The sequence below is a fragment of the Azolla caroliniana genome, unplaced genomic scaffold (genome assembly GCF_043228905.1).
Source record: "Azolla caroliniana isolate FFs.n. ecotype wild unplaced genomic scaffold, voAzoCaro1.0.p SCAF_2, whole genome shotgun sequence".
NCBI classification, from domain to species: Eukaryota; Viridiplantae; Streptophyta; class Polypodiopsida; order Salviniales; family Salviniaceae; genus Azolla; species Azolla caroliniana.
Window position 1 is genome coordinate 22,707,432 of NW_028230437.1, and position 13,572 is coordinate 22,721,003.

General features: G+C 37.5%; 1 protein-coding gene across 1 annotated transcript in view; it reads left to right on the top strand.

The window, feature by feature from the left end:
- LOC147867633 (uncharacterized) overlaps positions 1-12,937 on the top strand; it is a 48,059-nt gene extending 35,122 nt beyond the window's left edge. The window contains exon 2 of the mRNA XM_087315415.1: positions 11,036-12,937. Coding sequence (XP_087171541.1) covers positions 11,085-12,719 — 1,635 coding nt within the window. The 5' untranslated portion in view covers positions 11,036-11,084 and the 3' untranslated portion in view covers positions 12,720-12,937. The remainder of the gene's footprint in view (positions 1-11,035) is intronic.
- Positions 12,938-13,572: the final 635 nt, after the last annotated feature.

Genomic DNA, 13,572 nt, shown 5'->3' on the forward strand with positions numbered 1-13,572 from the left:
ATTCCCCATCTTTTAAACCATTTCACAATGTCAAACAACCAGCCAAATGATACTTGTATACTATTGCATGGCTAGCACCTCTATGAGCCAAACACTTGTTTCTAATAGCATGACAAGATAGGATGTTGAGAATTTAACTCCTAATGGTCCGCGTAAGAACAATTTTCTAAGTTTTTTTTCCCCCCAACAATGGTTTATATTATGTTTAAAGCGATTTACATGAAATTTCATCATAGATTTTTACCCTTTCTACTGCTCTTGGAATGCTATAGACATAAGTATGTCCCAAATCATTAGTAATAACAGGTATACATGGCCACATGCCTCATGTCGGTGGAGGAAATACCCAAAGCGGTGGATGATACCTCCAATGTATACAACCATCAACCATGCAGAACACCTTCATCATTTCCAATCTCTTCTTAAAAACCTCTTGTTGTCGAAAGACTACATCTGAATCACCTTTGATAGCATCATATTCTCCTTTTAGTGTATGCACCAAGGTCACCCAAATCTCCTTAACTACATCCACATCATTCCATTGAATTTGCTGAAATATCCTTTGACATCTACTAGTCCACAAAACCCATAAGGTTATTGAACTAATCACCTCCCAAACTACTCCATTCTGGACTAAATAATAGGCATACATGGTGACACTTCCTCAACATATCGACCTCTTGTATATAATGCAATGTTAACCTTTTCTTTTTCATAATCTTGTACCTCGCCCTTAATATCAGCCCAATCATTGTCCCCCATTTATATACTCTAGAGCCATACACCCCAGAATTGGCCTAACATCCTCCCCAGAATATGATGTAGGTGGCCACTTCCATTCCCCTGGGTTCCATTCCAATTCACATAATGGTTTTTTCCCCACTACCCATAGATCCCACCATGGATGAACATCATTAGGATCAGGGTCAATGACCCAAACCTTATCTACCTTAGCTAGAATTCTAATAGGTTTTAATATAGCTTCAACCAAACATTCATCTTCCCGAGGAATCATCTCTAATCGTCCATCCTGTAGAACATCATAACTTAAGAAAGTGTCATCATCTCTAAGGCGACGAACTCTAAGTAAAATCTGAAATTTTGAAATAATCCCACCCACTTATGACAATTAGAAAGTATATTATTCTACAAGGGTAACTGCAACTTCCTTAAGTCATCAACTATCACCTTTCCTCCTCTTATTCCTTTATACTCTTGTTGAATAATATGAGTAAGGTTGTGAACAAATTGTTGCCAATTACCAAGCGATGAGGCAAAAGATGAATCCACTTGAGCCCAATTTAATTTGACTTTCCTCCCCAACATAGATCCTTCATCATCTAGAAATAATGGATTCCAAACCAAGGGTTGATGTAACCATTCATCCATTGAAATGGGCCGAACTTGTTACAAAGTATCCTTTATGGACCACCAGGGTCACTTTATCACAGCGAAGAACCTATCATTTTGAAGCATTATCTTATGCAAATGGAAGATAGGAATAAACCACCATTGGAGAGACATTGTCCATTCACCTCCAATTTCGGGGAAGACCTCTTTCATTCTCAATTGAAGAAGCATCTTCCACAGCTCGTTTCTTGGCAATAATCCTCATACTATAAATTTTGCCAATAATGGCTTGATCTACCAAACCTAAACCCCCTTGAGAAGTCGGCGCTATAATAGTTTTCCAAGTTACCATTGGTTTAACATTCTTAAAATCAGTAGATCCTCATAAAAAATTCCTAATCAACTTTTGTAGCTTTGACAACAAAGATCTGGAGAATAACCAAGAGGATAGAATATACCACATCGAGGAGAGTAATACATGATTAGAAATAGACTAGCCTCCCTACAAGTGACAAATTCTTAGAACTCCAAAAAATCAACTTCTTCCTCAAAGGAAGTAGTAATGGTTGGATATGAGCTTCTGGATGAAGACTAATTCCCACGTGACACCCTAAATATCTCACAGGAGAGCCCTTTGGTATCCAACGGAATCCAATGTTTGGACACCAAGTGGGAGTAAGATCTTCCCCAACCCAAAATCCCACTTATTTATGCCAATTAATAATAGCACCTAAAGCATCACAAAAATCATGGATCACATTTTGTACATTACAGAGATTTTTGTCATCTCCTACAACATATAATGTTGTGTCATCTGCAAATTCATGGTCTAACACAACCTCCTCCACACCTAGTCATTGTATACCCTTAATAGATACCCTTATGTTCTAAACAATCCAAAACTGTTTTTCTTTTTTGGAGTTGTTGAACCAAAATTTGTTGGGCTGTTAGTAGATTTTTATAAAAAGATGTTGCAATGTCCCTCATTGCATTAGTGTCCTTTGTAATAGACCCATCTTCCCTTTGAAGTTGTCTCATACAACTACCTAAATGACCAGGAGGCAAATTATTCTAGAACAAGAACACGACAAGATTGTGGCAAAGAAATTTTGGATACAGGAGGGCATTAGTGAAAGGAGACTAGATAAATTCTGGAAAATGATATGGCATGACATATATGATGACCGCAAGATAATGATGCGCGTATGGCTTATTGCACATAGAGCCTTGCCGGTAGGGACATAGGGTAAAGGCCCCAATGTAGACCCTAGATGTATTGCATGTGGACAGATAGAAAGCATTTCCCATTGTCTATGGGAATGTCGCGAGGCAGTGGTTGTATGGGGAAGGGCACTACGTTTGCTTTGCCATGCCTCTAGTTCGTTCACCCTCAACTGGGAACATGCTTGTTGGATTTGTCTTGAGGATGATGTGGCGAAATACGATAGCACATGTGATGCTCAGTAGAGAGGGGAGAATGACATTGTTCGGCTTATCACTGACAACAGGGTACCTACAGCTTGTGCACAAAATCAAAAACTTGGAGATCTTTGGATGTTGCTTGCCCCCATTACTATATGGTGTATATGGACAACAAGTGTACCAGGGTATTTTCAGCACACAAACGCCCTCCAGTTGAATCGATTAAGCTAATGTGGCACACATTAATAACTACACTAAGAGCTCAATATGAGCAGATTGATGGTACTTATGTTGTTGCATAACTAATGAGGCTGAATTTTTGAAAGCAATGGTGTACTACAACAATGCCCGCAGCAAATGGAATGGATATACTATGGAAGTATGAAGTACCCAGATGGTTGTTCCCCCCTCCCATTAGTTGAATGAGGGGCGTGAAAGACATGGCATGTGGGATAGTGAATTTAGGTGAAGTGTATGAAAGGATGGCTAGAGACATATGTGAAAGTGTAAGATAAATAAGCAAGATCTCTTATGTAGGATAGGATAGTCTTGGCACGGCCTACTCGAGAAAGGGATCGAGTTTGTGTATATTTTAACTAATGGAGTATATTCTTTTTTGGAAAAAAAAACTACCTAAATGACCACCTTTATAATATGTAAAAAATTCGAAATTCACATTATCACCTAATCGAGTCCACTTTGCAGCAACAACATGAAACTGTATTTGAGATATCTTATCTTCACAATTTTTTAAGTTTTCTCTATTTCATTCCACACACTAAGTGAGACTGTGTCACTCCACACTTCCACTCTATAAAGCAACACTACATATAATAGCATTGGTATCAACAATGACCCTTAGCCTTCTAAGATAATGATGTAGGTTCAACTCCCACCCACGAATGGTTATCCAAATGGACTTGTTTTTCTTTCTTGTTTCTAAACTCTGTCACGAATAAAAACTCTTGAGTGTTGGCAATGTGGTGCTCTAGCTAGAGATATTGTCATGCATGTATTGACATTTACATCATTGACTTATTCCACTAAGATTGATCCATTCACATGAATATATTCTCAATTTCAGTTAAAACGTATATGTAGTGCATATACAATACAGGGGTAAAGAAAAGTTTGATTACATATATGTATTGTGAACTTTTGTGGCAATGATGAATGAGTTGAGGATATACTCAAAATATGGTGAGAAGTTCAGAAAATGTGCATGGGGGTTTTCATTCAATATGTATCTTTAATTCTACATGCATTAACAATGTCACACCCTATTCATATGCATGTTTCATATGCATCTGCTCACCCTCACAATTACAAGCAATCAATCAACACCACCACTCAAGGATATTAATTATCGGGATAGCAATTGCGGAATATCAACCACTTGATCACCTCGAGATCCCCCAATCTCTCTCCTTTGGTTTTGAAGTCCTCGATATTTTCCCTCACCAAACAAATGCAAAGTTGTGGAAAATCCTTCAAGTTCATTGTGATTGATTCATTTTGGGAAAACTAACTTCACTTGAGTTTTATTTTCTTATTCACTGCGTGTTTATATTTAACAAATATCACCATAGTAATCAAGCTCCCATCAAGAAACTTAACATGTATCAATCAATATGACCTTTGATCAATGTGAAACAAACCATGTTCATTTAACCTTGGAAGAATATCAAAACATAGCCCTTGTTGAGCTTTAAAATCCACAAAAAGTTAACCATAAATAAAATAACCCAGGCAGTTCAACTCCAAGCACCACAAAATCAATTCATTTATTAATGGACTCAAAATGAAGTAAAGGAAAAGGATGTGTGTTATGAGCATGCATCAAGAAAGTCTTGGGATTTATTTTAAATAAAAGAGAATGAGTTACTATATGAAAGGAAAAGAAACGTAAAAGAATAAACTCACGACAATTAGAAGAATGGATAGTTACACCAACGACTAATAATTAAAAAGACTTTGTGCCAACGAAGATTGATGATAAGGATAAGAGGTTTTAGTTAGAACTTAGGGAGAAACTCCAATGTTCTAGAATGAATATAATACACATGCACATGCGTATATTAGATTTTATAAATATAAGATCAATTCAACCTTTTTGTGTAGCAATGGGCATCTAGAAAGAAAGAAATGTTGAAAGACAAAGTAGTGTGGCTATGGAAATCAAGTACAACATCATGTCATGATATAGTTCATTGAAATTCAAGGATATGACAAAGTAGAAAGTGGTAAGTGGTAAGTTAGATTGCTATGGAGTATTCTTGAGACATAAATATATTAGATATTTACATTATGTATTATTTTGGAGATTGGATTCCCAAATAGTAATAACCTTAGATTATTGTCTCCTCCCTCCGACATATATTGTCTGTATGCTAATAACTATATCATAATTCATTGTGATATCAACCCCTCCAAACTATTCTTGAGACACAAAGATGTTAAGAGTAGTAGAACAACTAAATACTTATGTTATGTAGTGTGGTTTGGCGAGCTCGCCCACATAGCAATAACTTCATATTATAATCTCCACTTCATGGCATATTTTTCTAGATATCAAAGACATACTTGCGATATCAATCCATAATCTTTTTGCACTCTATAAGTATATGAAAATTAGAGATAGGTAGCCATCAACTAAATGTTAATCTAGCTCCTTGACCAAGGTACCCCCTTAACCATAAAAGGAATGAATACCAAATTGATGCATCGTTAATTTTGTTTCACAACACTTCGAAAGAGTGTGTTTAAGTGTGGAGAAAGGACAAAAGCATGAATTCGAAGAATGGTTAAACATATAAACCAAGAAGAACAATATAATTTGGAAACAAGGATAGATTTTCAATACTTGCATTCTTGGGTTGTCATTTTATGGTAAAGCTTCCTATTTTAAATTCAAAAGCTCATTGTAGTAAGTGTCCTAGTTGAGTGGAATTTCTTGATGTTTGGGGAATTCTTGAATGTGTTAATTATGCTATATTTAACAACATCGTAGTCAACATAATTAGTTGAGGAAGTTCAAGAAGGAAAAATGTACACAACATGTGATCTTTAAAGTGCTTGCATGTGTGTATGCAATCGCACGTGAGTGAGAAAGATAGATTATATTATTGTTCTCATTTGTCAAATATGACCATCAAATCAAACTTAAAAATATTGCACATTGTGGTTGAGAGATAAAGGCATGTAGGGATAAGTCACAATTGATAATGTGGGAAAGCAAGTTCAAATGTGATTTAAGATTCAACATTGCAATAGAGTGTTTGGGATTAAATATGCATTGCCAATGAATGTCCTTATCAACACTCCACACCTTGCTTCACAAAGAGGAGAGTGTGAGCTAAGTCAGAAGGATGTAGATGGCACACAATGTGCACAAAGATGGGCTTCGAGAGGGAAGGACTACGTTCAATATGCATGTTTGTAGTATAGTGCATTGTGCAACATATCTAATGTAATTATGAAGCGCAAGGGAAAAATCTCTCCCAAATTGTGATATGATTGGCATTGCAACAAAAAAAGCCTCATTAACTAAGGAATTCATTGAGATACTGTGTCACATGTGTATGAAAGAGATCATGTGTTCTCACGAAACGCCTTTATGCTATATTGTGTGAACTCATTGAGACTAGCGAGTCCTTAAGAGTATATTCTCAATCATTTAACACTTTCGCTTGTTACCAATTACTCCATTACTGGGTTAGTGGAATTAGTTATGATGTTCTATGCGTTTATAACATTCAGTCATCGAGTAAAGTTTTTAGTTCACCTTGTCAAAATCATCACTCACTTACAAAACCACTTCCATGAAATATTTTCCCTTGCTTTCCACATGATTAATAATTCGTCTTAGTTTTCTCTTTAGCACACATCATAGGTTACGTGTCTATGCGCTTATTTCATTAGATGCACTCAACCCAAAGTATGAGCATTGATGTGGCACAATACATTGTTAACTATTCCAAAATATTAAGCTTTTGTCAGTTAATCAACATCCTTGATTACAAGGTTAGATTTAATAGAGCCTATACCAATCACATGCCATATTGGATCAGGAAGCGTCAACTGTTCCACGTTCAGTTATTCACTAGCATATATGATCAATTAATTTATGAATTTGAGTATCGTCTTAGATGTTTTAAAAATGCTTCCATCCTCCAGTTTATTCCATCATTGAATGTCCTTGTTTAGATTTCATTGCATTCAACAAGGTGAGGATTTTACTAAACTTCATTAAGCATATACATGAAGATTGAGAGTAAAAGGCATGAGTATCATTGCTTAAATTTTGTTATTTTTCACTAATTGTTAGTATCTCATTACAAAAACAATCAAAATTCGTTATAGTGCATTTTGAGTTAGAAAAGAGAAGATCAAGGTGAATAAGGTGACTCCTTGCTTCTTATCATTAACTTCATATTTGTTAAAAATGATAGCGTCTTCCATGGCATTCTCTATGTGGACATGTTTATTTCTCATATCGAAAAGAGAGCTAAAACTATAAACCTATCCACTCGTGGGGATGAATTGGATCATTGGAGTAGGATAAACAATAAGAGGGAGAAAGGGATTGGTTTCAATCTATCTTTTCACTCACAAAGTTACAAAAATGCTAGAGCTAGATCCATCAATATTTTCCTACTATTATCATAATATTGACAATGTCATACATGAGGTTTTGAGAAATTTAATTTTCATCTATAATGCCATCAATTACAACAAAGTATTAATGGTCCATTTCATACATGCACGATGCACAAAGAAGTGATGATGGATATTTTGGAAGCCCGACATTGAAATCCATATACGAACAAGACATTACGTGGTAAAGTACAATGTGGATGCATTGAATATAAGACTGTTTAGATGTCAACGATAATTCAATCCGACATATTGTTGATATTTTAACGAGAATATAAATTCTCAAAAATAAGCATGTGTTTATTCATCCTTAATGCTATAATCAATCTAAAAGTAATGGCTTCAAATATGCAAATATATGTTTCTCAAAAAACTAATTCGGTATATATTGTTGTATTAATCACAATGGACAACAATGAACTGCCAAAGACAACAAAAATAGCACCTGACATATGGAACCATATTATGTGATGGACAAAACAAGTGGTGAATATAATGTCTTGTTAGAAAACACATTTGAGCATCCTTAGTTGATAACAATCTTGATTCCAACAACGAGAATTGCAAGAGTGACCTATCTTTCAACCTCTGGACATGTCTCTACATCCTAGACTGGGTGCCCAAAGACAAATTCATTTTGCATATGCCAAATATGCCATAACCCCCAATATCTCACAAAGTGTACACTTATTTGAACTTGTGTCAATGGCCACTTTGACCCAACCTAAGGAAACAATCGTTAAAATGGGACCTTTGAAACCCCAAGTACGGAACCCACGCTAATATATATGTGTGTTATGGTCCAAACATATTAAAAAGAAACAGATTCCTCTAGCAATATCCTTTTCCTATCCAAATGGTAATCCCTCGAGCATAACCCTCCAAAGAAACAACTTAGCTCTAAATGGAAGACATGATTGCCCACCCATACCACCAAGTTAAGGGTTTTCAATTTCCCACACCTGGATAACCTTCCATCTCATCCAATATTTTAATAACATAGTATTATAATTAATGTTGTTATGCATAGAGGTAGAAATTACACATGATTAAAATCAATATGATACTTGCCATTGTGACTAACATTGCATCACTAAAAAAAGTACAATTCTAGATTAAAAACTAAATACCTCAATATATATTGGACATGAATTTGAGTACATGTTGTACTTTATATTCAACACATTGAAAACAAGATTATACGTGCACAAAAAACTTGATGCTTGATCAAATTGCATTGCATCACAAGAATTGGAATTGTAGATGACAACATAGTTAACACACAACAAATAGTCTTGGCAAACCCCAAGGTGCTTGTAGCACTATAGCCCTATATATTCTCAAAGTGTTAGTGAAAGGGGGTGTGATCCTTCCTACAAGGTCACTACAAATCACAAGACTTGTGCATGTCATTCGCTCTTGCAGTTTGGGACGTAGGATGACTTGACGATGTTTGACGAGACTAGGCTCAACACTACCAATTGGGGTTGGAAGGTTTGATATCTAGTCACTCCTTAATTTCATTATTGATAGTGTTTAATTAATTGGAACCCTAAAGGGCCTCTTGTGAACAATCAACTTGACACAAATCTTTGAACGCCCTTGCAAATAATTTTGTGGATGTCACTCTCACGTGAACAATTCCTCAACTAAATCTTAAATGACTCTTTTGAATAAATTTGTGGATGAGATTCACTTAAAGAAATGTGGCAACCACTTTAGACACTTTCCATATCACTATTTCTCTCTAGACACCTTGTAAGACAATTTTAAGTCTATATGGATGGAACAACATGAACAAAAGATTTTGTCGAACGTCATTCATTACCTTTACTAGGAAATTCTCAATTATAAGGAAGAAATCCTAACATGTCATGGGAAATCTAGGTTCAGAGGTTTTCAAACTAAAGTGGAATTAGTTGGGAATACATGCCATATTGTTTGATGTTCGTTTTCTCATTTCACATTGCAAGGCTTTTCGGTATAACCCAATAAGTCATGTCCAATAGTATATCCATTTGTATGTTATACATGAACACGAAAGGGAGGTTTGATGTGAATAGACATTATAGATAAGCTTCGGTTTCTAGGTGTTCAATGTTGTAAGACATGAAACTTAACATATTTCCTCCATGTTCTAGACACCATCATCCTGACAACACCTTTAAACAAGTTATGAGGTTCACTCTCCTCAACATATTTGGGGGAATAGGTTTCCTCGTCTCATAGATGAGATCCTCTTGCGCGTGCAGCATCGCCGCACCAAGCTGACGAAGTGTCCAGTGTGATGTCGTATGTAATCACGTGTAGCTAGCTCTGATACTAACTGTTAGAGCTAGCTACTAATGTACGCATATGATATGGATAAAATAGATAAATAGATAAGGAGAGAGAGAAAGAAGGGTGCCGATCCACCTGACCACCCCTGAGTGAAGGGATTGAGACGGACTCGAGCCTCGATCGGCGTCCCATACCACTGTCGTGGCGTTGAGTTGTACTTAGTATTAGCGCACTCGCTACAAGAGTTGATCCACCACAAGGTCAGAGTCTTGACATAGTCAAGAGATGTCAATTGAGGGTAGCTAGGCCTCATATTTATAGCCAGACCTAAGGGCCCTAGGCAAGTTCACACTTGGCCTAATGGGTTGTTTGAATCCCAAGGATTAAAAGTAATCCTTCCCTTCTTTACGTTCTCGTTTAACCCTCACGCTTTTATCCACGTGTATAGAATACCACGGGATATTATATGGTCATGCCCATAACAATATGTCTATAAAATGCAATTTCATAAACGAAGAACAATTGTTTGTTCCTCATAAGGGAGTGCGAGTCGTGTCATTTAGAGTGACACGATGTATCATAACCAGAACACCCCCCCCCCCCCCCCCCCCCCCATGATTCAATGCCCCCAATCCTCGATCGGATCACTCTGGTTCTCAGAAGACGTCTTAAACCGTATGGTGCTATACAGGATCAGATGCAGGTGTTAAGATACGATACATGGAATTGATGTGGCGGGACTATTGCCGCGCGAGGACCCGAGTTCGATTCTCGGGACTCACTCATTCAATTAGTAGTAGTAGTATTAGTAGCAAGTGGTGTATGTACATATGTAGTAATAGTATTTATTCATTGATATCTCTCAAATTCATTCACACACACACACACACAAAGGGAAACAGGGGAGACAATTTCCTTCTTTTCCTTTCTTCCTTCTTCTTCTTCCTTCTTCTTCTTCTTCTTTCTTTCTTACTTTCTTTTTCAGATCTGAGTCTTCTTCACTCTTAACCCTAATTTTCTTTCTCCTTTGCCCCCCCCCCTCTCCCTGCAATCGATTACCCTAACCTTGGAACGCTTTCTCCCTCCCTCCCTCCCTCTCCATCTTTTATTTTTTGTTTGTTTGTTTCCCCCCTTTCCTACAGATAGATCTCTGCGTTTTCCTCTTTATCCCGAGCAGGGAAACAGAGGCAGAGGAGTGGGGTAGACAGAGGAAACAAACCAGATTCGCAGAAGCGGAATCAATAGGAGTGGAGAAACAGAAGGACAAAGACACGGAGACAGCCCCCAAAAAAAAAAGGAATAAAATTTGACAGAGCAAGAGTGATAGAAATAATCACTAAAAGAACATTCATTCTTTATTTCTTCATCAGATAGACATGAGTAATCACGAATTGTCATCATCATACTGGTGCCATCGGTGCTTTGCGAGGATAAGCTTAACGAGAGATGGATCTGAACCTGTGTGCCCTACCTGCAGAGAAGGGTTTCTCGAGCAGATCGAAATGACGGAAACGCAAGGAATTCAAGGAATGGACAGAGTTCAAGGAAGGATAGAAGGAAGATTAGAAAGAGCTATCGAAAGAAGGATAGGTGGAATAGAAGCTCTTCCTGCTGCTCTCCTATTTGCTAGCTACCTGGCAGCCAGCAACAGGAGGTCTCGAGAGAGATCTACAAGCGTTACTGCTAGAGAAGGATTCCGAAGAAGGTTTTTCCGAAGATTTAACTCTAACTCTAACTCTAACTCTAATACTAGTTCCAGCTCCAATGGTAATTCTAATACCAATGTTAGTGCTAATGCTCGTGCTTCTGGTTTTCATCGATTAGACCTTGTCTCAATCCTCAATGGTGCTTCCCAGACAGAAGGTGAGGTAAGACCGTATGATGTGTTAGATTCAAGATTTCGTGCTTTCTTGTCAGGAAGAGCCCTTTCAGATGATACAACTGTTGATAATGCCAATGATGGTGATGACAATGCCCAAAATGTCCATGATGGTCATGTTAATAGTCATGATTCAAATGGGCATGGTCATCATGATGCTTTATCTTCATCAAGAAGAGTTGTGGATGCGAGAGATTTCTTCCTTGGATCTGGTCTGGATGCATTTCTTCAGCATCTTGCTGATAGAAGTGGAGCTAGACATGGCTCAGCCCCAGCCTCAAAATCTTCGATTGATGCCATGCCGATACTTAAGTTCAAGAAAAAGAGTTCAGATGATGACGATGATATAAATTGTGCTGTATGTAAAGAAGCGTTTATTCTGGATGGTGAAGTTAGAGAGATGCCATGTAAGCATATCTACCATTCAGATTGTATTCTTCCATGGTTGGCTCTACACTGTTCTTGTCCAGTTTGTAGACATGAGATGCCAGCCGAGGAGATTCCGTCTTCTTCCTTGATATCAGTGGCTGATCGAGGTGTGAATAGGCCGTGGAGGAACCGAGTTGCCGGTGAGCAAAATGGACCTTTCGGGTTGGCTATTGTTGGTGATTTAGGGTTTGGGATCCATGTTCATTCAGTCACTCTTTGGGGTCTAGATGGGGCTGTTTCTCCTGAAGAGAATGAAAGAGGAAACAATGTAGAGTCGGCGGATGTAGGTGGTTCTGACACGCCCTCTACAAGCTCACTTTCCGCTTTATCTTCAGGAAACAACCACATCCTATCCTCTTTGGGAAACCCTGTTGCTCTTTCCTCTTTTAGAAACCACCCAGTTGTTTCCTCATTGGGATACAGCACATTGCCTTCCTTATCGGGAAATTCAGTGGTTGTTCACCGTAGCATTGAGGGTCATGATGATCCTTCACTAGACACGATTGGAATGACGTCATCGGAGAATGTAAGCGTGTTGGGAGATAGCTCTTCAAGACTGAGGAGAAGTGGTAGCCGGCGATGGCATGGAAATAATAGGCTTTGGGATTGGATCTCTAGGTATACTTGTGGTTCTTTATCCTCCTCCTCCTCCTCCTCCTCCTCTTCTCCTCCAACGTTACCAACAAGAAGACGCTGGTGGTAACAAAAGACTTAGATTTACATCATTCTCTTAGTGGAGTATGGTCATGTCAAATTGTTTTCAAGTTGTTTTGCCAAATCTATATCCGCCCTATATATTAAGAATTGTGCTTTGTATATATTGGTTTCGTGGGTTTTTGGATAATGCTACCAATACTCCTCGATTCACACTATAGAATCAGAATAGCTATTAAATAAGTGGTTTATATTTGGTTTTGGTCCCCCCCCCCCCCCCTTGTGTTTATCGTGTTTGTTTAGTTGTGTTCGTTATTGTTTTTGTTAAAAGTTACTTAAGTTGGTTGTTGAATGGCAATGACGGAGTACACTCGAAAATCGTTTAGTAGTAGATTGTTGAATATTATATGGATCTATGCCTTATTGCTTTATTTCATTTACTCTCATGTTCTAGTAGATTTTAGGAATAAATCACCTAAATTGTGTGCACTTACGGAGAGGTGTCCTCATCTTTTTAAACCAAACTTAGCATTTACCTGCGTAGTGTAAAGTTTTGAAGATTGAGGGGTATTCTGGTAATTACATCAAGGTAAGGGTATTTTTGGTGCTTTCTTTCACGTCAATTCTGTATAATGTCTATTTGGGATTGTGACTTATTGTTTTCTTTCGCTCATGTAGAGTGGTTGTATATGCATGTGAGTGTTTCCAATTATGCGAAACTTATTTCATGTTTATGTGAGGAAAGATTGTTGGATTTCTTATCACATGTTTTCCATTGCTGCTGATCAAAAGTCTGTCACAATCTCTCATTATATACCTCAAAAGTTCAATGGATCTTGAAATTTAAAAGAAATTTTCCTGATCTATCCTCTCATTTTAAAGGTCAAGAATACTTATGTGTG